The sequence below is a fragment of the Cynara cardunculus genome (genome assembly GCF_001531365.2).
Source record: "Cynara cardunculus var. scolymus isolate 2C chromosome LG 11, CcrdV1, whole genome shotgun sequence".
Lineage (NCBI taxonomy): Eukaryota > Viridiplantae > Streptophyta > Magnoliopsida > Asterales > Asteraceae > Cynara > Cynara cardunculus.
The window spans coordinates 8556488-8583845 of record NC_037538.1 but is presented as its reverse complement, the minus strand read 5'-3'; the positions used below and the strand labels follow the sequence as shown (position 1 = coordinate 8583845).

Genomic DNA, 27358 nt, shown 5'->3' with positions numbered 1-27358 from the left:
TCGAATAATCCATAGTTTAAGCTGATAACGAGAATCTCGACGGAGTAGAGATTTTGGAGATTTAACCATTTTTTTTTCTCTAATGTTAAAATAGAAAAAGGAAGAGAGAAAAGAAATCTTTAAATTTGAAAAAGCACAAATTACATGAAAATGTAACGTATTTTAAGTTGATTATTATTTTGAGTAACGTACCTTCAAAATATATATTTTGATACCTAAAATATAAAGTTTTAAATATTTAAGTACCTGTATAATATTATTTATTATTTAACCCAATTTCATCTCATCACTTCCTACATCAACATGTTAACTGACTAATGCATCAATCGCTTACTCGGGTACTTAAATGTTTAAATTTTGCATCTCTTTTAGACACCAAAATGAAAGTTTAGAAAGTATATTACCTAAAATAAGATATATTATTTTTTCATGCAATTTACTCTTTGAAGAAATCTGTAAATTTTTATGTAGAAGAAATAAATAATATTTTAATCTTTTTTGACCAACAAAAATTATTAAAAATAAATGTTTAGGAGAGAAAAATGATATTATATTTAATATATTATTGAATATTTTGATAAAAAGTAAACGTTAGAATTAGATGTATTTTTTTTAAAGGATTTTGATTTCTAATACTTTATTTTAGAAAAAGTATAATATTGTTGTTAGAGATTCCCGGACTAAAATTTGAAAAACGAAAGTAAAAAGGATTAAAAAAGGCTAAAGATATGTGAATATAAATAAGCGGATAAAAGAAATATAATAATGTAAATTTCAAATTTAAGAGAATAAAATATAATAATATAAATATCAACTTTGAGATAATAAAATACTCGTTATTTTTGTATAATTTGTTAACATCTAAATTTTGTTATATTTAATATATTTTCGATTTAAAAGGTAAGGAATAGTCTTTTCAGTTTGGGCAAATTGCATAAAAAAGTAATCTATTTTAACTTGATTTATATTTTGGGTAACGTACTTTCAAAACTTTTGTTTTAGTACATAAGATGTAAAATTTTAAACATTTAAGTACCTGAACAACTGGTTAAAGCGTTAATCGATTATCATGCTCATGTGACGAATGATGTGGTATCCATTATCCAACTCAGTATTATTTGCTAACGTGGTTGATGATATGGATTATTTTTAATCTAAAATTAGTCTTCAACCAGTTACCCAGATACTTAAATATTTAAAATGGAAAATTTAAAAATACGTTACCCAAAATAAGAATCAAGATGGGGGTATACGTCACCCTCCGTAGCACCCCACCGAACCGGTCCACGTCCATCATAGAGAGGAAAATTACAGTATCCCAAAAACAATTCAATAAAAAAAATAACATTCAAATTAACCAAATCTATATTGAAATATCATTTACCAGCCCACCTACTAATTACCCACAAAAAGCTCATAATCTATAACCACAACCAATACCAGACCAGACGTTACACATCGAACACAATTTGAACGTAAAAGAAAAACCGAAAGTGGACATAAATTGATACCATAAACCTCGTATGCACAAAGTTGCGGTTTGAAGTCACCATCCTATGTTGAACATCCGATGCATGTGTTTTCTTATTGCTTTACCCTTGGTAAGGAGGTGGACACCTTTGCTGAAACATCTGATATAAGATCAAGTATATTTCAGTCTCTTGGATGGACCTTGGTCAAGGATCGGGTCAACGAGAGGAAGTTTGGGGTCTGCTTGCTCCGCTTCAGGGGCCTGCTCTCCTTCGGTGGTGGTTGGTGGTGCATAACCCTCTGGGAATGGTGGTGGTTGAGGTGCAGGTGGAAGCTGTACACCAAGTTACGTTTAATACAAAAAAAATCAGTTAAAACCAAACCAAACAAACCCAACAAGACGGAATTACAAGAGAATGCAAGGAGTCTACGTAGCTAAAATGTATGCAGAACACACCAAAAAAACTTCTTATTCCTATCAAAAGATACCATAACATATCTGAAGACTCTCGACCCTCCCATAATTCATACCTAGATGTAGACCATCAAACCTGTATATACGTTGAGCCTCCTCCCCCTCTCTCTATACACACACACACACACATATATATATATATATATATACTTTACATATAAACAGAGTGAGAGAGGTACGATCGTTTGTTAACCAAGAAAATTGTATTAATTTTACAAACAAGCAGTTCATTTTTTTTTATTAAATAGGAGGTTATAAAATGATGAAAAAGGAAAGAAATTAGATTGAATTAAATGGAGGGAAATTTTAGAACAACTTGTTTTTATTTTTGATAGATAATAATAATTTATTTTTGGAAGATAATCATGTTTCATATACGGTGTTTGTTTGAAGTTCATATAGTGTGTTGTTTCATATATGAACTTCCATTGTTCCGATTTTACCTAAATTCACAGGTGAAACCTAAAAGTTCAAAGGTGAAACAGTTCATAATGTTGTTCCAATATAGGTGAAACCAGAAAGTCAATAAGATAATTAAGAAAGTTTAAACAAAGTAAATGAGGTCATTAATTGATGTGATATGAATATATGAAAAAGACGAAAATACCCTGGTTAACAAAGTCTTTACTAATTAGACGGTTAACAAAAGGTGTCTGTGTCTGTGTGTATGGACTCTTTTAGAGAGAGAATCAAAGATACATCAATCTTAAATCACACATACACACAAGAATGAACCTCATACGACCTTCAGAAAAGAGAGACAAGTTCTACTAAAAAGCTTAACGACGAACTCATCACACGATCACAAATGCTTTCACACACTCCTAAGCAATAAATGAAAACCAAACAGATCCAATAAATCTCACTCGAAAGTAGGGTCACCTCAGGAGGGGGGGGGGGGGGGGGGACCAACCACGCTAGCTATAGGACCCCCACATCTAGTCTGCTACTCTAATCCCTTAGCAATAGACAAAAACAAGAAGCTAAATTGATGATGCCGTCAACTAAATATGCATGAGACACAAGTACAAATATATACGATCCCACACACTTTTGGAAGCTATACACTATGCAGACTAAATAAAGATAAGGTCTCGGTTTACCTTGCGTTGCAAAGAGGCAAGAATGTGATCTACCCGCTTAACTTCCTTAAAGTCAATACTCTCCTTAGCAGCCTTTGGTTCAAGGGACACACCCTCATTCTCCGAGTCCACTACATCATACAAATTAATAAGTGAATTTCCAAAATAAATACGATCAAACAAAAGCTACAGAAAAGAAAAGGGTCATTGGCCCAACAGTACCCAGGTTACCAGTAGAGCTCAGCCTTCCAAAAAGTCGAGGGTTCAAATATTCGTTGTATATAAATATTATATACTTAAAAACATGAGGAATGCCAAGCTTACCATACCCAATCTTCTCCAACTTTGAGGCTGCAGTGGTAAATGCCTTTGATATATGATACAAAGCTCGGCCCTGTATATACAACCAAATTAAAACAAAACGTGGCTACAAAATGAACAAATGAGGGAAGAAGCACATACAACCCGAGCTGCAAAGACATTGCAAAGCTGCGGCCCTTGGTATATTGAACCATCTAGCACGTAGTATGTAAGCATTGGAGTGACTTTCTCGGGACCATCCCTCTTCTGCTTACGCATCACAAAAAGGTGGGGCTCCATAACTTCGCTCACCATAAACTCTATTCCTGTCATTTTACTATAAATAAAGAGCCGAGTCAACCATCTCGTTCCTATTGTTTTCATACTAATTTTCATAGCCCATGTTATCCCGATAGTTTTCATACTACTTTTCGCTTGAAAAAGTGAGTACCACCTCGTAAACCAATACAAACATAGGGTCTGTTTGGTTTGAAAGAAATCTTAGGGATTTGGAATGGAAATTGAATTCTATTCTTTTTAAATAATTTATAGAAACAAATTTATAGAAACAAACTATAAAAAAATAAAATTACCTTTTTATTAATTGATTATTACAAACAAGTGTTTTTAATATATTTTAAAACATTATCACAATCAAATCCTATGAAATCCTACAAAATCCCGTGAAATACCAACTACCCCTCTGGGATTTTTAAATCCCATGTTTGTGAGATTTCATTGAAATCCCGGGATTTCAATTCTGGACTTTCCTCTAAACCAAATGGGGGATTGGAATGGAGTCCAATTCCAAATCCCGCAAACCAAACGAACCCTTATGATTTTGGAGAGAAGCATTTTAAAGAACAACGCCACATGTACTTCAAAAAATGATATAACTCATAGAAAAACACATAAAACCACATGCAACGACATATATAAATAGTAGCATCTCTAATGATGGAAAACTAAATGGAACCAAAAACTTACGATAGATGGGAGATGTCTAGGGGATGAATTGAGCGCATCCTGAGTTGTTCATTGTTGCATGTGTAATCATAGAAAGGCGAAAGTGCAAAGTAATCAAAGACGAGATTGCGATCCAGTGGGTAAGTGTTCAACCACAATTGATCCCTAAAGCATATTCCGGTCATGTCTGTCCCTGGCGTTGGTGGAGCCGCTGCAGCATTTCCGTCGAAATTAGCATTCCCAGGGGCTAGATTCGGTGGCAACATGGGTGTGGCCGCCATTTCCCTCAACTCCGAGCTTTCTAGAGCCTACTGCAAGCAAAAGGCAATAGCTTCTTTACTTGTGTTGTGATAACAACTATAACAAGTTAATCAAGACATAAAAACCAGAGGTGTACCATGTAATACATATGTGGATATATGGGTATATTGAAATATGCTTAAGTGGTCACATTGAAATTAAGGTTATGAAATAATATAGTTCAACCCACGTAAATGCTTGATCCCCCAAGAATTAGAGTTCAATTACATATATAGGGGGGCCTTCTTTTGAGAACTCTCTAAATCGTAGTATCTCTGAGAACCCGTGCATCATGTACTGTTTTATATGAATTTTTTCAGCTATAGCTAGAATTTAATGTAGTGATTAACATATATTTGTTTCACATGTAGTAGGTTCACAAAGTAAACATTTTGACGTGTTTGTGAAATAAAAAAGTATACGTACAGAAGTTTCACATTGTGAACTGAGTACATATGAAACAAACAGAATGTGAAACAAATATATGCAAGGTTTTAAAAGGTGGAGTGCCTCGAGGCGTTTTCCCTCAATGAGGCAAGGCGTAAGCCTCAAGGCGCTCTGAGGCGTCAACACGAGGTGGAAATATAGATGCACCAATATATGTATGTGTACTACATAAAAATATATACATTTGTGTATATATACTATATATAATACTAATATGATAAGATGTGTTGGTTCAGCGGTTCTTGACAGAAGAAAGAGTGAAACTATGAAATAGGCTGAAAGGGTGTGAAAAAATTGGTTGCTTGGCGGTAGAGGAAGGGTCCAACCACACTTTTTGACTGAGAGAAGAAAGTACTAGCTTTTTGGGTTTTAAAATATTAAAAGTACACATTGGGGCCATCGTGCATTGACTTTTAGTTTTTAAAAATACATACAAAGAAACTCTTATACTATAAAGAGAAGTAGCAGTACGCATCGACATCGCCTCACTAAACCAAGGCATAAGCCTCGTCCAGGGTCCAAGAGGTGCCGCCTCAGATGTAGTTTTGGGCCGCAAAACCATGAATATATGTTAATCAATACATTAAATACTATACTCAGATGAAAAAAATCATGTGAAAGAAAACCTTAAGGTGGAAGTTCTCACGGATCGCACAAATTTTGGAGTTCTCAGACCCACCTTCAAAGGTGGAGATCCCTTCTTACACTTCTCACCTTCACTCTCCTTCTCACCGGAACCCAACCCTATATATATATATATATGCTTGTTTAACACAAGAGAGTTTGTAATTCCAGTCGATTTATGTTGTGTTTGAGTTTTGACTGGCTTCGAAATTAAGAGTTGGTGGTTCTGTTCTCTTTGTAGTTTGGAATAGTGTTATGAGTCATTCTCTCTCACATGGTGAATCCACGCTAAATCCATCACCTATACTCTTCAAAATTTCAATTTCCATTTCGGTTCAGACTGTGCATTAGTTCGTTGCTACCCAAATTTATGACAAATGATGTGTGTGGCTTATCAACAAACTCGTGGCACCAAAGGGTTATTGGCCCAACGGTATCTTGGTTACCAATAGATCCCAACGTCCTTGGACATCAAGGATTCAAGCCTTACCAAAGGTGAGGAGTGTTAGTTAGTTTTGCAGTATATAAATATTATATACTTAAAAAGGAAACTTGTAGAAATCCATGTGGGAGAAAAAATGACTCGTAAGACTAGTCCAAAGCAAACAGAACTACTAACAGATAAAACATCAAACACCTTCTGTGCATTAAACCAAGATACTACCAACTTAATTTCCAAGCAAGTCAAAACTTAACACAATCCAAATAAATCGACTAGAATTACAAATGATATTGTGTTAAACACGCAGTTATTTATAATTGAATTTAACTTAATCCTGGGGTGATTAGGTATTTCCATGGCTTGAATTATATAAATTTCAGTAAGATAACCCTAATTTCAATGTCAAAACCAATCATAACCAAAAACACGCCCAAATAAGACTAAATTACAAATCCCATTGCCGGAAACACACAGATATAAAAAATTGGATTCGAATAGGGAAGAGAATTTAGGAGTTTACCTGGCTTCAACTTTGTTAAGAAATTTCACAGACGCTGAGAGAATATAAACGGAAGGAGATCGATTGAGAGGGTGAAGTTGGGAGCCGGGATCGAACTAGGTGCGTTCGAGAGGACTTGGTTCGTGATTTACTTTGCTCAATTTGAAGTATATAATATATGGAAGGACTGTTCATCGGTTGACGTCCATTCGAATAGAAGTCCTTTTAAAGAGTTTCTAAATCAAGAGAGTAGATAGTAGAGTGCTGCTAATAGGAGACGTGGGAGTGTATACAGCTGCTAATCGCCCGACTTGAGAGTAGTGGTCGACTTTTCGTGTTGCTCCGGTGCTGAGGCGGTGTTGAGCGGTGGTGCGGCGCCTGATTTGGATAGGTTTGTGTTTTTCTTTTTCTCTCCGATGCCGATGTGAACTTTTCTTTTGTTTTTTAATAACTATATAAATAGATAATATATTTTTATATTAATTATTGATTGGATGGGTTCGGTCGGTTCTTATTGGATAGTCAATTGGTTCGGTTCGGTTCGGTTTTGATCAGTTTTGGATTGTCAATCTGTCATCCGAGAACCGATTGATTCAAATTGGATGTTGAAAATTTCGATACGATTTGATCCAATCATCATCGGTCGGTTGTAATTGAATCAGTTGACTTTTTGCACATCCCTGATATACGGGTAAATGGGAAACCTTTAAAAATTGAAAATATGAGTATAATCGTTTATTTGGACGGTATCTACATGTTGATACATGTAATTTGTTAGATATATTCATGTAGATAATATTTACACATGCATAATAAAACAATTTCAATTACCTATATATATATATATATATATATATATATATATATATATATATATAGGGGAGTGATCAAATGCAAACCATTCAATTTGTACAAACCGTGCAAACCTCATTCAACCAATCATAATTTTTCATTTTGTTCATTTTTTTGTAATTATGAGAGGTTGATTAATCATTTTTATTGTGGAGGGTGTTAATCATAGATATTATCATCTTCATTATTTTAATTTTTAGAGAAATATATGAAACAGTTTCATTAATTTTAGAGAAATACATGAAACGGTTTCATTAAGTATTATATGAAGCAATTTCACAACCATATATGAAACAATTTGATCAAAAAAGTATTATATGAAACAATTTCACAAAATTAAACAATTTCATGAAAAAATTTCATAAGATTAAACAATGAAATCGACGGATGAAGATGGTTTGCACGGTTTACACAAATGAGGGCGGTTTTTATTTGATCACTCCTCTCTCTCTCTCTCTCTCTCTCTCTATATATATATATATATATATATACCGTTTAGATGAATGATTATCAGATATTCTTCAATTTTTTATTTTTTTAGGTACCTCCCTCTATAGCATCTGTATGACATAAAAAAACTTAAACATCTTGGACTCTAACCTGGGTACTATTGAGCTAATAACCCTTTGGGTTACTTCGTTATATTCACCGTGAAAAGTGCAGATTTTACATGGTATATACATATATATATATATATAAAGAGAGAGAGAGAAGAAAGTCTAAGGAGAACTGGTTGGTTCAAGGGCAGACCTGATATATAAGATACGATGGCACAAACCAACACTTAATGTAAAAAAAAAATTAGGATCATGAAAAATGTCACCGTATTATAATGTTGGGTGCCACTATTTTGAAATTACAATAATACCACAAGTTTGTTTTGACGGAGTTGGTTTGGACGGCCTTTCTCCCATCCCAAGCGTGTGTTCGAATACCGTTTCAGTCATTTTTCTTAGTTTTTGGCTGTTAATTTCATATTCATTATATTTCTGAACAAATTTGTAATAAAATTCCCAAATACAACACCTTACATACGAAAAGTAAAGAACTGCCCAACAAATGATAATTTTTTGAAACTATCCATACTTTCATTTCTTCTACTCAAATGGTGCCACAAGTCGGAAAAAAATCTAGGCTCGCCTCTGGTTGGTTTGCTGGATTTAAACATGTTTTCCGTTTTAGACTAAAAACCAGTTAATGGCCTTGAGAACCGGATCTGAAAATTTCGATTCTTGACTCAACTTTGATAAGACTGATCTCTTGTAAATCTTTAATCGGAATAATATATATCTAATAGCATCAACATCATATTTTCTTTGGTAGAAAGAAGCTCCATGATCGTTGGCAATTCAAGGTCATGGGGGTGAGAATAAACCATGAAAACACCTTTATTTCCTTCTTATTAGATTCTAAAGCAATTACAAGGATCGAGATTCCAATAATTCACAATATTCCTTGGTAAAAGAATATATAAGCATATAAGCAAAATCTATATGCACAAGGTGGTGCGTGATTTGGTTTGAGCTTGGCTCCAAAGTCAAAAGTACCAAGAGGTCACATGTTCAAATTCAATGAGCAATAAAAATCCCCTTGTGGACACGGAGGTTCAAATGCGGTGACTCCGGGCTATCTGCAAAGCAAGTGGTTATTCACACCAAGTCTTCACTGACATAATATGCATGCTTAAGTAACAAGTAAATCCTTTGTGTGTGTTTATAAAAGGTCTCTAAAAATTTTGCTTTGGGATTAGTCGGCTCGCATAGCGGGTTGGATATTCAGGTTAATCAAAAACAAAAACAAAAAAACACCACGGATGCATTTGTACGCGGGACATGACATAATACAGATTTATTGTTTTAGGTTTGGTGCGACATTTGATTAGGATGGAATATGGTTTGATTGGGACATAAATGCATCTTTTTCCCCTCACCAAATTAGGTGGAACAAAAATAAGGGAGATGAGAGTTGAATGATAAATTGTTAAACCACACATGTCAAATTAAAACTCTAAAACCTTATGAAGTTCTAGCCCAATTCAATCTTGTTTTGAACCGAATACATATGAAACAAATATGTTAATTAGATTAAATTTAAGTCTTAGATGGAAAAAAATAATGTGAAACAATACTTTATGATAATAGTTCTCACAGTTACCACAATATATGAGATTCTCAAATGTTTAAGCCCCTATATCTATAATGTATTATAAATCATTTGTCAAAACTTTTAAAAATCATTTTTTTATGCATGGAGTACTGTTTATTGATGCATATTACTTAAAATTCAAAATCACAAGTAAATTTTACGTAAGTACAACTTATTAAAAATTCATGTTTGAATTCGTGTAATTAATTACAGATAAACATAATTAAATAGAGAATAAACATTTCATTTTAAATATAAAAAAAATCTAAAATATAATTAAGATAAGATATCTAACAAAAATACTTAATTATTATCTTTATAAAAAAATTATATTTTTAAATTAAAAAAAATGAACTGAAGAAATACACAAAAAATGAAGAAATTTTAAATAATTAGTTTGATACTAATATCAATATTATTTTTTTCACCTTTTTATGATATTTTCATATTTATATTTTATTTAAAAATAAAAACATTATCGTTTTCTCAAAATCACATAAAACTGTATTATAACATCAACTGAGATAAAAAAAAATTAAAATCAAAATGTATTTTGCTACATTGTTACAAATACCCTTCTAGTATATATATAACGAGTTTTGGGAAAATGTCTAGATTTATTTCTTATAATCAAACCATGCCACCAACAATTTCCTAGATCCACCTCTGCAAACGCATATATCAGTTCCGTATCACACATATATGAGTCGAACACAAATACGAGTTTACCGTCCTTGTAAATTCCTCATTACAAGCATTAATTACAAAAATTTGGCTCACAAATGGTGTTTACACAAACAATACAAGATGAAAGAGCCTTTTTTGTTCTTGTAGGCAAATATTCGGTTTTGCTGAAGATGAGTTTATGTTATGTTACGAGGCCGATTCCATAAGATGCAAGGTAAAATGCGATATCGCGGACTGTAAGTGGCATGAAAGAAGGTCTTCAGGGATGGGAGACTCGAATATGGTGTCGAAACAGCTTAGCTTAACCTCGGTGGTCGACCCTTCGCCAGAATCGGCTACAAGTAGATCACTAATCTCCTCTGCCATCTTTGCATACACCATTCTGAGACAAATTGTTTGAAAGACACGTGTTACGAGAACGACAAAAAGATCAAATAGACGGAGATCAAATTATTTGGTTCCAAAAAATTAAAATGATCTTGGGGGGGGGGGGTTATAGATATGACAGGTGTTCATCGGTTGAAATCCAATGGATTAAGATGGATCCATTCAATCCAACACAGTCATCCATTGGTTGGATTTTGCCATCCAATCCAATGGATGATTCGATTGTCAGTTCCATCAATCGGATAAAACTATTGGTTATCCACCAGATCACATTGGACACATCCTATACTTGGATCCAGTTAATCCATCATTTCAACCAATTCTTTATATATTTTTCCAATTTCTTAAGAAACACTACATATAAATATCAACTAAAAACAGTATCGTGAAATATCATTGATTATATATATGGTAAATGAATGAGTAATTGGACGGTCATTGGATTGAATTGATTCGCTTTTATTGGATTCTAACTGCCATCAATAACATACCAATTTTGGATTTTGGATCCAATCCGATCCAATTATGGCCAGTAGGTCATAAATGGATCAGATGACTTTTTACACACCCTTGTGACCTCTACTTCAAATAGTAGAGCGGTTGTTCCCGTGAAAACCCCGGCTTTGTGCAAGAGTGTGAGCAAACGTGTAAAAGGAGTAAGAACTAGCACACGATGAACACATAAAAAGAAAAATAAGAAAAAGGAAGTAACGAGTAGGGGCATCGAAAACATACAAAGAAGTCTGGTAAGGCAAAACATAACCCTAACCTAAATCGCTAATTCCCCTAGGCCCAGGCACGCTTAGGGGGTGTTTGGGATTGCTTATTTGAAACTTATGTTTTTCTATAAAAGTCCTTGTCAACTTATTATAAGTTAGAATAGTTTAACTTTTTCAAAAACTCCTTGTCACCCGGTTTGACACCGGTATAAACTGTTTATCCCAACACTCGAAAGTGCTTATTACTAGTGCCACACTAGAATAAGTCAATACGTTATTTTTATAAGCAATCCCAAACACCCCCTTGATACAGGATCCTGCATCTAGTCTACTACCCTAATCCCCCATCTACAAGTAGTGCTATCAGAGGTCATGTAATCGAAAATGTCTTAAGACCGTCACATTCATCCTCAATTCATAACAAAGTATATAACATCTAATCTATAATCTATATATACATGCCATCACACAATGTAAAGAGAATCATCTTTTGTAAGTACCTGGCATCAATAGGCAAGCAGCTTTCCCAGACTGCCAAAGACCCTTTCAAGCGACTAAAGAAGTCTCTACATGCATCATTTTTGTTCTCAAGAGAAGCCTGTAATAAGAGTACCAAGGTTGCATTCTGTTTTAGTTTGTCTCAAAAACGAGTCTCAGACTTTCAAAGTAGGTGCATACTTTCCAATTCTATCCTCGATCTTGCTCTGGAGAAATTCATTACCCCCTTTATTTATTAAGGGTAAAATTGTCATCTTCATTAAAAGTATTATATATTTTGAAAATTGTGTGTGGACATTTATTTTGAGATCGGAGGGAGTAATAGTTATTTTTTATAAGTTGGTTGACCAGTTTCATTTGTTTGACCATATTCTTAGCTCTTTACTTCATCATTATCGTTGTTGGCGTTGCTCAAGCTTTTGTTCAGCTAATAACTGGCCTATAAATTATAATCATTCTTGAAGCATATACATACATATATATATATATATATATACACATACATATATATATATATATATATAGATATCAGAAGGGTACTCGCGCAATGCAACAAGATATATCTCGATTTCAATGTTTCATTTTATTTTTTGGTCTCTATGGATGTTATAATACGAATTTATGTGGTTTTGAGCAAACAATATTGTTTTTCTTAATAAAATATAAATTTGAAAATATCATAAAAATTAAAAAAATATAAAAGTTCTTATTTTTTGTGTAATTTCTTTGATTCAATTTTTTATTATAATTTAATATAGATTTAATGACGAAGTAATTTACTTTTGTTTTAATAATATAATTTTTATAAAGATAATAACTAAGTATTATGTTAGAACTCAATAGTTATCCTAATTATATTCTAGATTTTATATTTAAAATAAGAAATTATATTTATCTACAGTTAGTTACACTAATTCAAGCATGGAGCTTGATAAGTTGTACTTACGTACAATTTACTTGTAATCTTGAATTTTAAGTAATATGCATCAATAAGCAGTACTTCATGTATAAAAAATGTTTTTAAAAGTTTTTGTCAAATGCTTTATAATATAGTGTGTGTATATATATTAATATAGTGTGTGTGTATATATATATATATTAATATATATATCAGAAAGAGCGTCATACCAGTTCGGTCATTGTATCATCATCATCCTCCAAAGAACTTCTAAGTGTATAAAACGATATATAAATTCCAGCTCCCAAGTCCCAATTCTCAATTTCGGATTTATGGTCTTCCATAGAAGTTGCAAGCGTCCATATCTCTGAGTGTTTGCCTAAACCATGACAATTGTGAGTAAACAAATTGATACTAATGTTTTATATTTCGATGCATTAGATGTATGCACTGGATTACTCCTCCCGTCCCAAATAGATGACGACAATAAATAAAAAAGCACACAACATTAAAAATATGTTATTATTAAACTTTTTTGTTAACTATATGACAATTTTACTCTTAATAATAGAGGGAGTAATGAATTTCTCCATCTCATAACTAAGGGTATAATTGGAAAGTAGTCACTTTTGAAAGTGGATGCTTATTTAGTACTTTATATCATCGGACAAGAATCTTTTCTCCAGTCCGTAAACAAGAGTCAGATCAAGCAAGTCCGTAAACAAGAGTCAGATCAAGCAAGGTGTGTGCGAGTCCGTAAACAAGAGTCAGATCAAGCAAGGTGTGTGCGACAATGCAAATAATCTGAAATAACTAAGGATTACCCAGGTACGGGATTGTACTCAAACTAACACTACGAAAAACACAGAGTAACTAGTAAAGCCATACGTACAATGGTAGTTGTTTCTAGGCATACTAGTTGGAAACCACCCAATGATTCAACCAAGAGGCCATCATCTCTCTAAATATTACTCTCTTCGTCCCAAAATTAACATCCACAATGAAAAAGGCACATAGTTTTAGAAATATGCAAGTATTACACTTCTTAATTAACTAAATGACAATTTTACCCTTAATAAGAGAGGTTAATAAATTTTTCCATCTCATATTTAAGGTAGAATTCGAAAATAGGTCCTTTTTGAAAGTGGATACGTACTTTGCGACAAAATAAAATAGAAATGTGCACACTTATTTTGGAACAGAGCGAGTATTAGCAAGTAACCTCTTTGGTTCAAAACAAACATGAACTGAAATGCTTATATTGTGTATACCAAGATATCCTGAGTTGCTTTTTTGCCTGGGATGTCCATTCCTGTCTATAGCATCATTCACTATTGAGCTTAATTTACTAGAAATAATGCCAGTTCCTTGCTTAAGTGCCCTGTGACATGAAATGTGTACAGGAAAAACTTGTCCTTCTGTTTTTATAGATCGTGCATCTAATTATAGACAAAGAAGTCATGTAACTTGCTACGTTCGGATATAAACATCTAGACAAGCGAAGCTCTAGAACGCATAGATCTATATGGTAAAACAACTGATAGAACTTGCAACGAACTACGGACAATGAACAATCAGACAAGATTAGTAGATAATACATAGACCCTTACCTGACAAGAACAAAGAATGGGCAACCGAAGATATGAAGGTTGAATGTGCTTTTTGCCAAAAGGCACATCCAAGATAGTGTTCAAGGGCCTTAGAAGAATCTCTGTAGTAAGCATGATATACGGCCTGTGGAAATGAAATAAGATAATGCCATTAAAAAGAACTGAGATTTCAAATATAAGTTATATGGAAATATCTGGATCATCAATGTCAATTGTCAGATAAGTTCGACTGAGATTATCTAGTTCATCCAATATCTAACTTCTGTTGGTACTTAAACTAGTTTGCCATTTTAACCACCATTACTTTATACTCCCCCTCCATCCCAAAATAAATGTCCACATTGAAAAAGGCACAATTTTAAAAGTGTGTGGTCATATCACTTTTTAAATAACTAAATGACAATTTTACCCTTAATAATATAGGAAGTAATGATCCCATCACATGATTAAGGGTAGAATTGGAAAGTAGGCATTTACTTTTGAAGGTGGACACTTATTTTGGAAGGAGCGGAGGGAGTAATAACTAAGCCCTAAATGGGTGTAGATCGGATTCAAAAGTTCAAAGCTGATAACAACAGCCAAAAAGATGAGCAATAATAACAGTACAGTAAAGAAGACCAATGAGGTTTGCCGCTTTTTGACTATTGTCAAATATTGTCTGATATAATAGAAAGCAACTCACCAAGGCCTCATGCAACCAAGCTGATGGAACACCCAATTCCTCAATAAACTGGCGTTGTTTCTCTTGAGCACTCCACGTTTCACAATACCGGAACAATATTTCCCTGATAACACGAGCTTGCAGATACGGATAATCATCACGATATGGCATGTGGAGCACAATGTAGATGGCCCAATGGCAGTGTCCTAAGCATAGCAATTGGGAAACAAGTCCCATGTCAAGAACATGAAGATCATCAGAACTAAATGTGCCAACTGCTTCTAACACTGCACGCTGATGCCAAATCATATGGTGATCAAGTGGATCATGAGTTGAAGCAAATGCACTAAACATGGTCTTCAAGATACTAGATTCTTTTTCTTCTCTAGCATGAAGAAGCATAAGATAATATGCAAGATCGAAACGGTCACCAGGGCTCCAACTTACACCATCTTCTACCAACCCTTCATCTATGTAAACAGGAACTGGATATGGGGCCCTTCCATCTTCAAGAAGGCGCTGATAGCTTTGGAAAATGGAGGTCAAATCAGAATCGGGTGGAAGCTGGTACCACATCAACAATCCTAAAAACCTTTTCCAGTCAATATTCATGCCACCCAAAGCTTGATGAATATTACCAGCAAGCAACTCCAAAAGCCTTATTCTGTCTTTCTCGATAAAATTGAAATCTAGACCATTGGTTTTCCAAAGATTAAGTTGTCGATCAATATCAGTACGATTGACGGTGGACCCACCAGCTTGGCTCAGCAGACAAGCAAGTCTCACATCTCCCCTAGAAGCAGACAGTTCTACAGCTGCATCAAGTTGTCGACCAGTTAGGAGCAAAAACAAGTGTTGCAGATCACTTGAATCATTCAAGGAACTTATTTCATCTTGTACACGGTGGCAGACACTCTCTTGCAACCAGTAACTAAATTCTGCTCTTCGGATCAAAGGGAGTGCTTCATCATCAGCATCTAATGAACTTTCCTTGGAATTGTTCAGCATGTACTCCTCATGGTTATGCCCCACAGAATTTGATTGCTCACTCGTTTCCCTCAAGGAGAAAAGAACCTTTATCAGTTCCCAAACAAGCACTTGGTGCATTAACACCACACGAGCCGAAGAAGATAATCCAGGTACCTCCAATTGCTTCTCAATAATTCCTATATAGCTCCGGCATACACGTGAAAGTGTCAAGCGGTCACAGACAAGCTTCTGAACCTTTATCTTATATGAATCAACTACAACTTCCTTTGTTTCGTGATTTAGTTCTTTATGAAAGTTTAGTGGAGAATCAAAACACAAATCAATAAGTTCCTCCCGTACTTTGTTATTTTCATCTCTTATGACATTATCAATTGCAACTTTTTCTAAATTTATAGTAGAAGACAATTCCCGCTTCTGAAGACTATTGCCAGCAGTAGAACCACAATGAAGAAGAAGATCATTTGGACCCCAGGCTATAGCAAATGACCTTCCCATGAACAATGCTGCATCAACTATGTTCCGAGAATGGCTTCCTGTTACTGGTGTTTCCTTCAGTTCCAGCTTAAATCCTTGAACCTTTGTTATTGTCAAAGGAAGGCCTTTGTTTTGTTGGGTCATTAAAATAGACCCATTAGGGCTTGAAGCAAAACTGCCCGGCTTGTACTCAAGCAAAGCTAGTGGAGTTTTCCGAATTGCTGGGGGGCTGGATCTTTGCACTGTTTTGCTAGAAGCGTGCTGTATCGGAGATTTCATATGTTCCTTACCAAACGGCAGCCTATGGTGTGAAAATCTTCCGTCTAATTCCTCATCCTCTTCTTCCTCCTCAGCAGGAAACATCATCATTCTCATTTCCTTCATTCTAACAGGATCAAGACCAAGATGTGAAGGAAGGGAATGGGAAAGTAGACGTGGATCCACTAAGGCACGCTCTTCATCAAGATCAGAACCATCACTATCATTATTCGTAACTGGTTCTTGAACCTCTGCATCCACATCATCCATTGCAACATCTTCCTCTTCATCATCACTCAGACCAAACCTGCTAAAATGGTGAACAGAGAATTTCCATTCTCTTTGGTTTGGGTCAAAAGAAATAAACTTTGCTCCTTGCCTTTCTGCACTTAGCCGCAGCTTCTCTATTACTTGACCTTCTCTGCTGAATTTCGCTGAGTTTATTTGTAGCACTAAAGTTACTTCAGCAGCCTTGTTAAGTCCCTTACCAACCACAGGCTTGGCAGCTTCATCTTCATACACAACAATCTCATGCCTCCTGAACTTGATAATCTGGTCTAAATCTAACCATCTGACATCAGTTTCCCCCAAGAACCTAACAGTTCCGTAACCATATCTACCAACTGTAAAGTTTTGAACCCTGCTGCAATGACCTGGATCCATGAGTTCCCTCATGGCCAATTCACTCAAACAAGGTTCCATGAAATAATCAGAAGCTTGCAGAGTAGGCAGGGAAGTTTCGATCTCACATGATACTGAACAAGCTGAAGAATCATCATCGCTATCCAAAATTACTTTTCTTTTCTTGAATTGAGATTGAGCAACAAGTGACTGACGAAATGAGTCTAGAGCATCCAAATTAACACCCATTTCAAATTGATGTTTACTGCACCCAAGTTATTCACCAGCAAGATTCTTCAAAAACTCCTGATCCAACACAGAAAGAAAAAAGATATGAGAACAACAGTATGAATTTTGTCAGAATATCATATCCGCTGGATGCTAAGAAAGTTTACATCAACTCCTCCATCATGATAGTGTTCTTGTGGGGAGAGATGGATAATGGTCAAAGTCCTTCATAGATCCAAATTAATAATCACCCTGTTTAGAGACAGTGCCTAGCTCCCAAGACTGACCTGGATGGTTAACACGGTAGATAGCTCAAACTTACTTGTAGAAAGGCTGTTTTACAAGCCTAGCTCCCACGACTCCCTACTTAAATATTAATAGACATAACCCTCTGGGTAAAGTAACTGGAGGTCCCAGGTTCAAATCTAAGGAGGAATAAAAACCCCTTGTGGCCATGGAGGTTCAAATGCGGTGACTCCGGGCTATCTGCAAAGCAGGTGGTCGCCCTGGGATTAGTCGGCTCGCATAGCGGGTTGGATATCCAGGTTAATAAAAAAAAAACTATAAGTTGACTAAGAATACTGAATACCTAGCAGGTTACTTCGTTGCAGTTGAATTGATTTAGAGACTAAAACTTTTGAGAATTCAAATAGCTAATTGTATATAAATGTTTAACAAGTGTTACAAATAGAATATCCTAGTAATACATGTGCTGCGAACATAGTTGTTAAAGCAGGCGCGCCTAGGCTCTGATAAGGCTCAAGGTCTTGGGCTTTTTTAAAGTCGAGAGTAGGCGTATTTATGAGGCTCACTAAGGTCTGCACCTTGGTTGAGGAGCCTTGTGGCCTAGACGCGCCTCATAAAGAGTTATTAAGTACCAAGTCAAACCCCAATATTAAATAAGTTTTCTCATCGACTTCTTAAAAAATGATTTGTTAAATAGATGATATAAGTCAAAGTGTCAAACCCTAATATTAAATACCCAATTCTTATATTCGAGCCTCTTTCTCTATAAATGCCCAGACCTTAAAACTTCTCCCTCATGGCTCACGCTTTAAATCCAACCCTTCTGCCTCTACTGAAGTACTGTTGGTTTCTGCATTGGAGTACTTGTTACATATTTGAGTTGTGTATAACGGTGTGTCTATACACTTTCTATAAGATGCGCCTCACATTCCTGAGGCCCGCGCCTAGCGCCTAGGCCTGGGACCCCTTTGCGCCTAAGAGCGCCTTGACCTTTTAACAACTATGGCTGCTAAACACATATCGATTTGTGTTAAGAAAATCCCAGTCAAGACATCAATCACCTATATGCAGCTCTCTTTTTAGAAAGAGGGAGCAAGTGAGCAACGCTCAACAACATAGCCTAAATGCAACATTAAGAATATAAAATTTCTAAATGCAAATTGATGAGCATTTTGCAGCAAATGTCACCAGGATAATTTTAAGGGTAAACATGGGTTGTGGCAAAGGTTTTAATGTCACTCAGTCAGAAGATAAGCACATAAAGATTCCAAAAAATCACTGAGCACTTCAGACGTCCATTTTTTTACCAAATGACATGATCTTTGAGCAAATCATAGGCCCAAATTCATTCAGACCTATTCAAACCCAAACAAGTGCCACCTAAATCTTGGAGACATGTGAGACTGTAGGTACCAAACGAAGATAGTAAATAATATTCCGATATACTCTCTTTGAAATTTTAAGGTTGAAAAGCTACAGCTAAAAAAATTCAGCAAATTAAGAAGTATATGAATTCATATCAACAGTTTTCTTATTTAGAGAGAAACCACCACTATAAACAATACGCAACAATAGAAATCCATTTGTCTAGAGTCAGGAAACAGCTTGATTGCAAGAACAAACCAAAATTGCAACCTTGGAAGTTACTAAGTTAGAATCTAAACAAGTGTCGGTTAGATAAAAAGAAGCGGCAAATGTATTTAATGGAAAACACACTTATTTGAGGACCAAAATCAAAAGTAGTCATGCTAAATGAAATAATACGGTCTCATAGCTCAAAGGCAGGCATTACAATATTGCATAAGCGAGACTTACCCTGCCATGTTTTCTGTTGATCAGATCTTTGAGTCAAACTGTCCAAAACATGTGAGAAAATCGTGTCAGGCGAAGTAACATTATGGTCAACATTAAGTAACTTGTAAGCAATTAAAGGGAATCATGCAAAACTTAAATTGTTCCACACTGGTATAATCAAATTATGATGTAATTTGATGAATTGCAACCATTAAACTTGCATTTAAATGAGAAAATAGTAGAAGTGCCAGAAAACACCCCCTATTTACTTATGGTAGGATAACTTTGGTACTTTAGTATGTCATATCGTTTGCATTAGAAAGTTGTGTACACAATACTTTCACTACCACCAGTATGTAAACTTCTGATAGAGAGTTGGAGAAGGTGAGGGCAGGTAAGGGAGAAGGGATGGCACTTACGTTAAACCCTACGTCAGGTAGAGAGTTCTAGTTTTTTTTTTTCCAATTTTTCATGCCTTATTTATGCTATTCCTAGTTTTTCATGCTTTCCTGTATGCTAGTTTAATTTTTCTTACTGTTCTAGTAGTTTTAGTTTAATTGCTTCAGGTTTCCTTGTTGGTTTTATCTTATGTCCTATGATCTCATGTGTCTCTGCTCCTTTTTTTTTCACTGTACGTGTTGCTTGTTTCCACAAACTTCTATGGCTTGTAATTTTTGTTTTGCAAGCAGAGGTTCTTCATAGAAACATCTATACACCCTTCAATTAGAGGCAAGGTAGACCCCTTCCGTTAGAGGCAAGGTCTGCATACATCCTACCCCAGACCCTACCTCTGTGCGGGATATACTGGGCTCGTTTGGTTTGGTTTGCTTTGGTAAAATAAATTCTGATGCATTTTCCTTCATCCTCTTAAAAACATGTTATGAACAAACAAAGGACCAGGACCATCAAAACAACTTGCACTAACAAGCAGAGTAGCTTTCACAATAAACATTCCGAACAAAAACAAAAAAAAACGAGATACATTCAGCACAAAGAAAAAGAAATCGATACATTAAAAGGCTGATGCTATTCCATGTAAGGTGATAAATTAGAAAGAAGATGACATGGAAATACAAGTTTTACAGTGACATTGTTCCTTCTACTTACTGATACAACTAAATCATTGTTCTATCTTCCATTGCGCTTGCATAAAATTTAAAAAACCAAAATAGCAAATAAATGCTCTCTCATTAGCAGATGAAATGTTAAAACACAAGTCCATGCTGAAATTTTGTCCACTGAATGCTTCATCTAATACAAATTCCATCAGAAATTGCATGTACAATCTTCTAACTAGGCCAGATAATTACTTAAACACACATTTCAAAGTTCTGAACGCCTTTTGCTTCTCTGAAAACTGTGTAATGACCAAGCATACAAATTAAACAAATCAAACGCATCAACCAAAAGAACTAAATAATACTGTCCATCATCTTTCCCGAAACTCCAACTACTCCCTTTGTTTCCTTATGCATCCTGGATCTTAGTACTAAATAGGATGTTTTGCAAATTAAAATAAACTAACCATATTTAAAGAACCCAGATTGATTAAGCATATTAACATCAACAAGACAACAACTAAGGTTGAGAAAATTAACAGATATAAGGCAGATGTATGGCAAAAATATAGGTCAAGAGTCAAAAATCAATTACTAAAATGTAAAAACTCAAAACAAACAAAAAGATCATGTAAACAAATCAATAAAAAATCATGTAAACATAATTGTATAACACCATAAGTAATCAATTTAGGGCAAATGACTAATCTCAAATTTAGGGCAAAATTATAAATTTGAGTTAGGTTTTGTGACAAAACCTGAATGAGAGATTGAGAGAGTGACGAAGTGAGTGTGAGAGCTTAAAAGAGTGAGAGTCAAAAGAACTGGCCGGAGCGGCGGAACAGACTGAGAGTGAGCGAACTCGGCGCCGGCTACTGAGCAGAAGCTTCAAGCTGAGAGGCAGAGGCTCTCGTCGCTGTTCGTGTTTAAAAATGTGAACTCCCCACTCAATCAAAAATTGCAATTTTGGTCCTCCGTCTTTGTATTTTTTTAGTTACCGCATATTTTGTAAGGTTGATAATTTTATACCAAACTGAATCAACCAATATGTGTACCGATTAAATTGGTATCAACTAATTATTATCAGTTGATAATACCATACTAAATATACAAACTTAGGGATCGTTCACTAAATGCTTGCTTGATAAGTGCTTACCGGATAAATTTTCTCATCGGATGAACATGAGAAGGGCCAAGAGTCTTACCGGGTAAGATAAATGAGAATGATGGAGATTATTACCGGATAAGTGAGGATTGCTACTCTTACCCAGGTAAGCGCCAACCAAGTAAACTGTTGCATTCGATATGTTTTGATGTACTAAATTCTTACGCATCAAAATATATGATAATGTTGATTCATATCAATAAGCACTTATCAAATAAGCATTTGAATAAACGAATCATTAATTATTGAGAGTCATATATCACGAGTCACCAATCCTGCTTTCATTTGGGGATCAAATGACCACATAAAGTTTCCCAAAAAAATTATGTTATAAAAAAACATTATAATTATATATACAATTTGAACCCAAAAATAAGGTTTTACCTAATAATTTTGTAGCCCAATTTCATTGTTAATTTTTTATATAATTTGTTTTTACATTAATTATTAATTATAACTTGTTAAGGTTAGGGGCTTTTTGTTTACCTTTTAATCTTTTTATTAAAAGGTAACATCTTGATCACTAAAATATGAATCTTGTTTGGTAAAAAAAAATTGTCTTTTAATGGTTCTAAAACACTTTGAATTGTTTTGTATAATGAGCCTCCATAAATCATTCAACATCTTAATTTCATTCTAAACAATTACCAAACAACCATATTTTATTTTGTACTGTATCATATGAGTTTCTTAATTATTTTGACTTCGGGACTGTTTAATAATTGCTTAATGCTTTAGTGCAGAATGATTAAGAAGCTCTTATGATGTCATGCAAAATGAATTATAAGTATTTGGTAATTGTTCAGAATGAAATCAGGGCGCTGAATGGTTAACGTAGGCCCAAGATACAAAATTATTCAAAGTGTTTTATAACCATTAAGGGGCAAAAATTTTTTTGTCAAAAAAGATTAATTTCTTAGTGATTAAAATACCGTCTCTTAATGAAACTATTAAGAGGTAAACAAACAACTTGTACTTGATCATTCTGTACCAAACCATTTAGCAATTGTCAAACAATCTCTTAAAACTTGTTGGTTAATGTATAATTGTTTAAAAAATTGTTAGTTGTTAGGGTTAGGGTTAGGGTCAGTTATTTGATGTCAAACTGCTAAATTTTTGTTGTTAATTTATTATTAGGGTTTATTAGCTAATATAAAAAAAATTATTATATATTTGATTATGTTTATCTGCATTAGTTACACGAATTTTAAAATGGAGTTTTAATAAGTTGTACTTACATAAAATTACTTGTAATCTTGAAATTTAAGTATTATGCCTCAATAAACAGTACCTCATGTTTAAAAATTGTTTTTAAGAATTGTTGTCAAATGCTTTATAATATATTAATATATAATTGTTGATTTGAATGATTTTCCTAGGATTAATTTGAAAGTTTTTTTTTATGGAATATCGCCCTTATCAAAGGGATAAATAAGATAGAAGTGTTTACATAGAGGACATTGTCAACTACGTGGACACGTCGTCATTACTTCAATTTCGACACTCGTTACAAAAATTTATAGATTTCCCACGTACCATGGTACCGACCCATTTTTTTTAGCTTTTTTTTTAATGTATTTGCTATTAAACCCTGTAACTTTAATTATTTTATTTGAACGAATGTCTGCAAGTTTTATTCATAGCAATGAAACCCGTTAAACATCACATATTCACATGTGTTACCTAGAAACTCAAATTTTCACTTAATTTTGATTTTTTTTTGGCAAGTTTTCGTATATAATATGAAGTTGGTACAAAACTGGTATCAACCGAAAAAAGTTGATACCAAGTATAGTCGGTTGTTATATGGTATACGGTTTTGCTTATTAATTATAATTGGTTGGTACACGGTATTAGAGAAAAAAAACCTGGTACTGTACCAAGTCCACCCCTAATATATCATAAGGGTTCACTTGGTACACTAGACGTGACAAAATATAACCCAAATCACTATTTCGTATTTGACATGATTTTAATATGGAATACGCATGAACAAAATGGAACATACGCGTTCCACCTTCACTCCATATAACAAGGTGAAACAAACCCATATTTTACCAATATAATATTAAAAATAAACTTAATTCTCTTATAAATCATGAAAGACGTCTCATGTTTTACACCTTATTCGATATTTAAATGTTTATTTAATAATATTAATAATTTATTTATGATAACAATATTATAGTTTAAATCAAATGGTCTTTGGTTTAGTGGTATTGTAGTTTTTGACCTTGTAGAAAATTAATATTTAACTTCATCAAAAATAAAAAAGATATATGAATTTATTTATTGTATTTATCATGTACTGTTAGGAAAAGAAAACAATATTATAGATCAAATGTATATATTTGCTGCGATTTCTCTCTCTTTACGTAGCCCATATAGTGGACATGGAGAGGGTCCCCCTCAACAGCGTTCACCCAATAAAATAAACCCAAAATTTCCCAATCTTCTCTTCCATTCGAAACCCTAATTTATTAGATCTACATCGCAAAAGGTTTTGCATTTCTGTTCAAACACTTCTTTATCTCACTTCCATTTCATATTTGTTGAATCCTTCATGCTTATGATGTTCCCTGACTTGCATATTTTGCAGATATGGGTCGACTCAGAAGGGGTTTCATTTAATTTCATGCATGATTTGTTTATCCACGAAATTTTGATCAAAATTTGACATTTTTGTTATGAGAAATGTCGCTTTTGTCAAAAGGAGCTTCGATTCAGATTCGAGAGGTGTGGAATGACAATCTCGAAGAGGAATTCGCATTGATCCGAGGTCTCGTTGATGATTTTCCTTACATAGCAATGGACACCGAATTTCCAGGGATCGTTCTTCGCCCGGTCGGCAATTTTAAGAACAGTAACGATTACCATTACCAGACGTTAAAAGATAACGTGGACATGCTCAAATTGATCCAATTAGGGTTAACTTTATCTGATGATCAAGGTAACCTTCCCACGTTTGGAACAGATAAGCATTGCGTCTGGCAATTCAATTTCCGGGAATTTAATGTGAATGATGATGTTTTTGCTAATGATTCCGTTGAGCTTTTGAGACAGAGTGGTATTGATTTTAAGAAAAACAATGAAAGAGGTATTGATTCTCAGAGGTTCGGCGAGCTATTGATGTCATCTGGGATTGTTTTGAATGGTGGTGTGTATTGGGTAACTTTCCATAGTGGTTATGATTTTGGGTATTTGCTGAAGGTGCTAACTTGCCAGAATCTGCCTGATACACAAACTGGGTTTTTTAGTTTGATCAACCTGTATTTTCCCACCATTTTTGACATTAAGCATTTGATGAAGTTTTGCAACAGTCTTCATGGCGGATTGAACAAGCTAGCTGAACTGTTGGAAGTTGAAAGAATCGGTGTTTGTCATCAGGCTGGTTCCGATAGTTTGCTTACTGCTTGTACTTTCAGAAAGTTGAAAGATAACTTCTTTAGTGGTTCATTGGAGAAGTATGCCGGTGTCTTGTACGGTCTAGGTGTTGAGAATTGACAACAATGCCTCATTGTTGGAAACACTAGAAAAATAAAAAAATAATTTCATGAAAAAAGGAAATTAAATGTTGGTTGTTTGAGCTACATGAGTGCTGTATAGGCACCATAGTTTGTACACTTCTTGAGGGAAAAAAGGTTACCTTTTGATTTACATGATATCTTCTCTTGCTATAGCCTAATTTATGGTTTCTTTGCATGCCTTCCATTTTCTATAATTTAGATTCCATGAAGTAGCAATGCTTGATGAATCAGTAATCTGTTGTGGATCAACAACAGAAAGATGCAGTTGGTAGGCTACGATGTCCATTAGCATCTATATCCAGGTCTGATTTCATGGCAAAGCAACTTTTTTTTATGTTACATTTCATTCAAATATAGTGATGCCAGATATAGAGCTTATTTTAGTAGATGTAACACGATTTATGCAGTCCTTTTGCATATTGTTTTAAGTATATGATCTTTATTCAGATAGATAGAAAAGGCCCTGATGATAAAGTCACCTTCTTCATGTGTGGAAGGTGGGTTCCCCATACGATATTGATATCTCTCTCTCTCTTAAGTATATGATCTTTATTCAGATAGATAGAAAAGGCCCTGATGATAAAGTCACCTTCTTCATGTGTGGAAGGTGGGTTCCCCATACGATATTGATATCTCTCTCTCTCTTAAGTATATGATCTTTATTCAGGTTGAGCAATGGTTTTTATTTGTCGAAATTATAGATTCTGTGATTATGAGAAAATGGCGAACTTGTTCGTAGATATTGTAGTGTTGGATGTCTTCCTGCTACATATTTGGAAAATGAACTTTAGTATGAAATAGTTCGAGGAAAGAGAGAAAGTGTTGAGAATATGCATGTGATGTTGATGGCATTGGATTTCATCTTCTTCCACTGATCAACTTGCAAGTAGCAAATGCAAACTCAGATCCTGGTCATGCTGCTCCGTTTGTGGAATTCTTCGCCTTGAGGAGCGAACAACCTGTTTCTGCTAACATCAGCAAGATTTCCAAACGCAATGTTACGGTTAGTTTATCATTTCTGATACATAAATAGGAATGATCTGTAGAGTGGATGATGATCCTCACCATCTATTGTTGGTTATGTTGAGTGCGAGGATCACAATTTCTGTTTTTGGTTGTTTAAAGGTGATTTATTATATGTTATTCGGCAGGATGAGAAGGGACCAAGTTTGGGGTTTGGGATGTGAGTGATCCTGCTTCAGCCGAGGCTCTCACAAGATACTATCACCATTCACCACCATCTGGACAATTAGACTGACACATACGTAGGAAAATTTCAAAATGTATTCTTTATAACAAATGTACTAAGTTTCACTTAACCAGATTCTGCCATAAAAGGAAATGCATATAACATCAACATTAAGACTTATCTTTTATATTTTTTAAATAAACGGTTTAACCAGATTCCGACATAAAAGGAGATGCATATAACATTTCCTATTGCTAATCTAAAGTTTTTGAGATAACTTATGTGTTTAGGGGCCGTTTACCAAACCTTACCCGGTAAGTGTTTACCAGTAAAATTTAGCACTATCATTTACTTACATGTAAGATTTTAGTCCATCAAAACGGCATCATATACAACAATTTACCCATCAAACGCTTATCGGGTAAGATTCTTGGTCCACAACGTATTCATCCGGTAAGGTAATGTGACTTGATAAACGCTTACCCGAAAAACCGTTTGGTAAATGGCTCATTAATGTGTGAATCTTACCATTTTTTGTGTTTACTAGAAGGGTGCTCGCATAATGCAACCAGATATATTTCAAGTTTAATATTTCTTTTTATTATTTATCTATGTTGATATAATACATGTTTTAGTGGTTTTGAGAACAAATAATATTTTTATTTTTGAACACAATTTAATTTTTAATATATCATAAAATTTTGAAAAAATAATATATCGATATTAATATAAAAATTACTATTTAA

General features: G+C 34.4%; 3 protein-coding genes across 6 annotated transcripts; 1 reads left to right on the top strand and 2 right to left on the bottom strand.

The window, feature by feature from the left end:
- Positions 1-1296: 1296 nt before the first annotated feature.
- On the bottom strand, positions 1297-7006 carry LOC112522017 (mediator of RNA polymerase II transcription subunit 6). Of its 3 annotated transcripts, none has more exons than XM_025131065.1 (6): positions 6627-7006; positions 4315-4604; positions 3490-3664; positions 3352-3421; positions 3049-3158; positions 1297-1804 (listed from the first exon to the last, which is right to left on the bottom strand). In XM_025131065.1, the coding sequence occupies exons 2-6, from the start codon at positions 4572-4574 to the stop codon at positions 1643-1645; spliced, it is 777 nt and encodes a 258-aa protein (XP_024986833.1). In that variant the 5' UTR covers positions 4575-4604; positions 6627-7006; the 3' UTR covers positions 1297-1642. The 3 variants fall into 3 exon arrangements, with proteins under 3 accessions (XP_024986833.1, XP_024986835.1, XP_024986834.1); XM_025131067.1 differs by having other exon boundaries at positions 3493-3664; XM_025131066.1 differs by having other exon boundaries at positions 4315-4601.
- Positions 7007-10269: 3263 nt separating this feature from the next.
- Positions 10270-21618, bottom strand: LOC112520729 (nuclear pore complex protein NUP96). Of its 2 annotated transcripts, XM_025129239.1 has the most exons (7): positions 21490-21618; positions 19695-19732; positions 15084-17711; positions 14402-14525; positions 13022-13170; positions 11896-11993; positions 10270-10671 (listed from the first exon to the last, which is right to left on the bottom strand). In XM_025129239.1, exons 3-7 carry the CDS (start codon positions 17652-17654, stop codon positions 10476-10478), a joined length of 3138 nt encoding a protein of 1045 aa, XP_024985007.1. In that variant the 5' UTR covers positions 17655-17711; positions 19695-19732; positions 21490-21618; the 3' UTR covers positions 10270-10475. The 2 variants fall into 2 exon arrangements, with proteins under 2 accessions (XP_024985007.1, XP_024985008.1); XM_025129240.1 differs by lacking the exons at positions 10270-10671; positions 13022-13170 and having other exon boundaries at positions 11901-11993.
- A 2653-nt stretch (positions 21619-24271) lies between these two features.
- Positions 24272-25553, top strand: LOC112520731 (probable CCR4-associated factor 1 homolog 6). The gene is made up of 2 exons (XM_025129241.1): positions 24272-24396; positions 24496-25553. Exon 2 carries the CDS (start codon positions 24591-24593, stop codon positions 25398-25400), a length of 810 nt encoding a protein of 269 aa, XP_024985009.1. The 5' UTR covers positions 24272-24396; positions 24496-24590; the 3' UTR covers positions 25401-25553.
- The last annotated feature ends 1805 nt before the right edge of the window (positions 25554-27358 follow it).

Excerpts from the sequence above, each read along its gene's own strand:
- LOC112522017 (XM_025131065.1), bottom strand. The coding sequence starts at position 4,574 with ATGGCGGCCACACCCATGTTGCCACCGAATCTAGCCCCTGGGAATGCT. Across the intron at positions 3,422-3,489 it reads ATGTCTTTGCAGCTCGGGTT|GGCCGAGCTTTGTATCATAT; the intron begins GTATGTGCTTCT and ends TTGTATATACAG. Across the intron at positions 3,159-3,351 it reads GTTGGAGAAGATTGGGTATG|TGGACTCGGAGAATGAGGGT; the intron begins GTAAGCTTGGCA and ends TGTATGATGTAG.
- LOC112520729 (XM_025129239.1), bottom strand. The coding sequence starts at position 17,654 with ATGGGTGTTAATTTGGATGCTCTAGACTCATTTCGTCAGTCACTTGTT. Across the intron at positions 11,994-13,021 it reads ATGATACAATGACCGAACTG|GCTTCTCTTGAGAACAAAAA; the intron begins GTATGACGCTCT and ends CTCTTATTACAG. Across the intron at positions 10,672-11,895 it reads TGCTTGCCTATTGATGCCAG|AATGGTGTATGCAAAGATGG; the intron begins GTACTTACAAAA and ends AATTTGTCTCAG.
- LOC112520731 (XM_025129241.1), top strand. The coding sequence starts at position 24,591 with ATGTCGCTTTTGTCAAAAGGAGCTTCGATTCAGATTCGAGAGGTGTGG.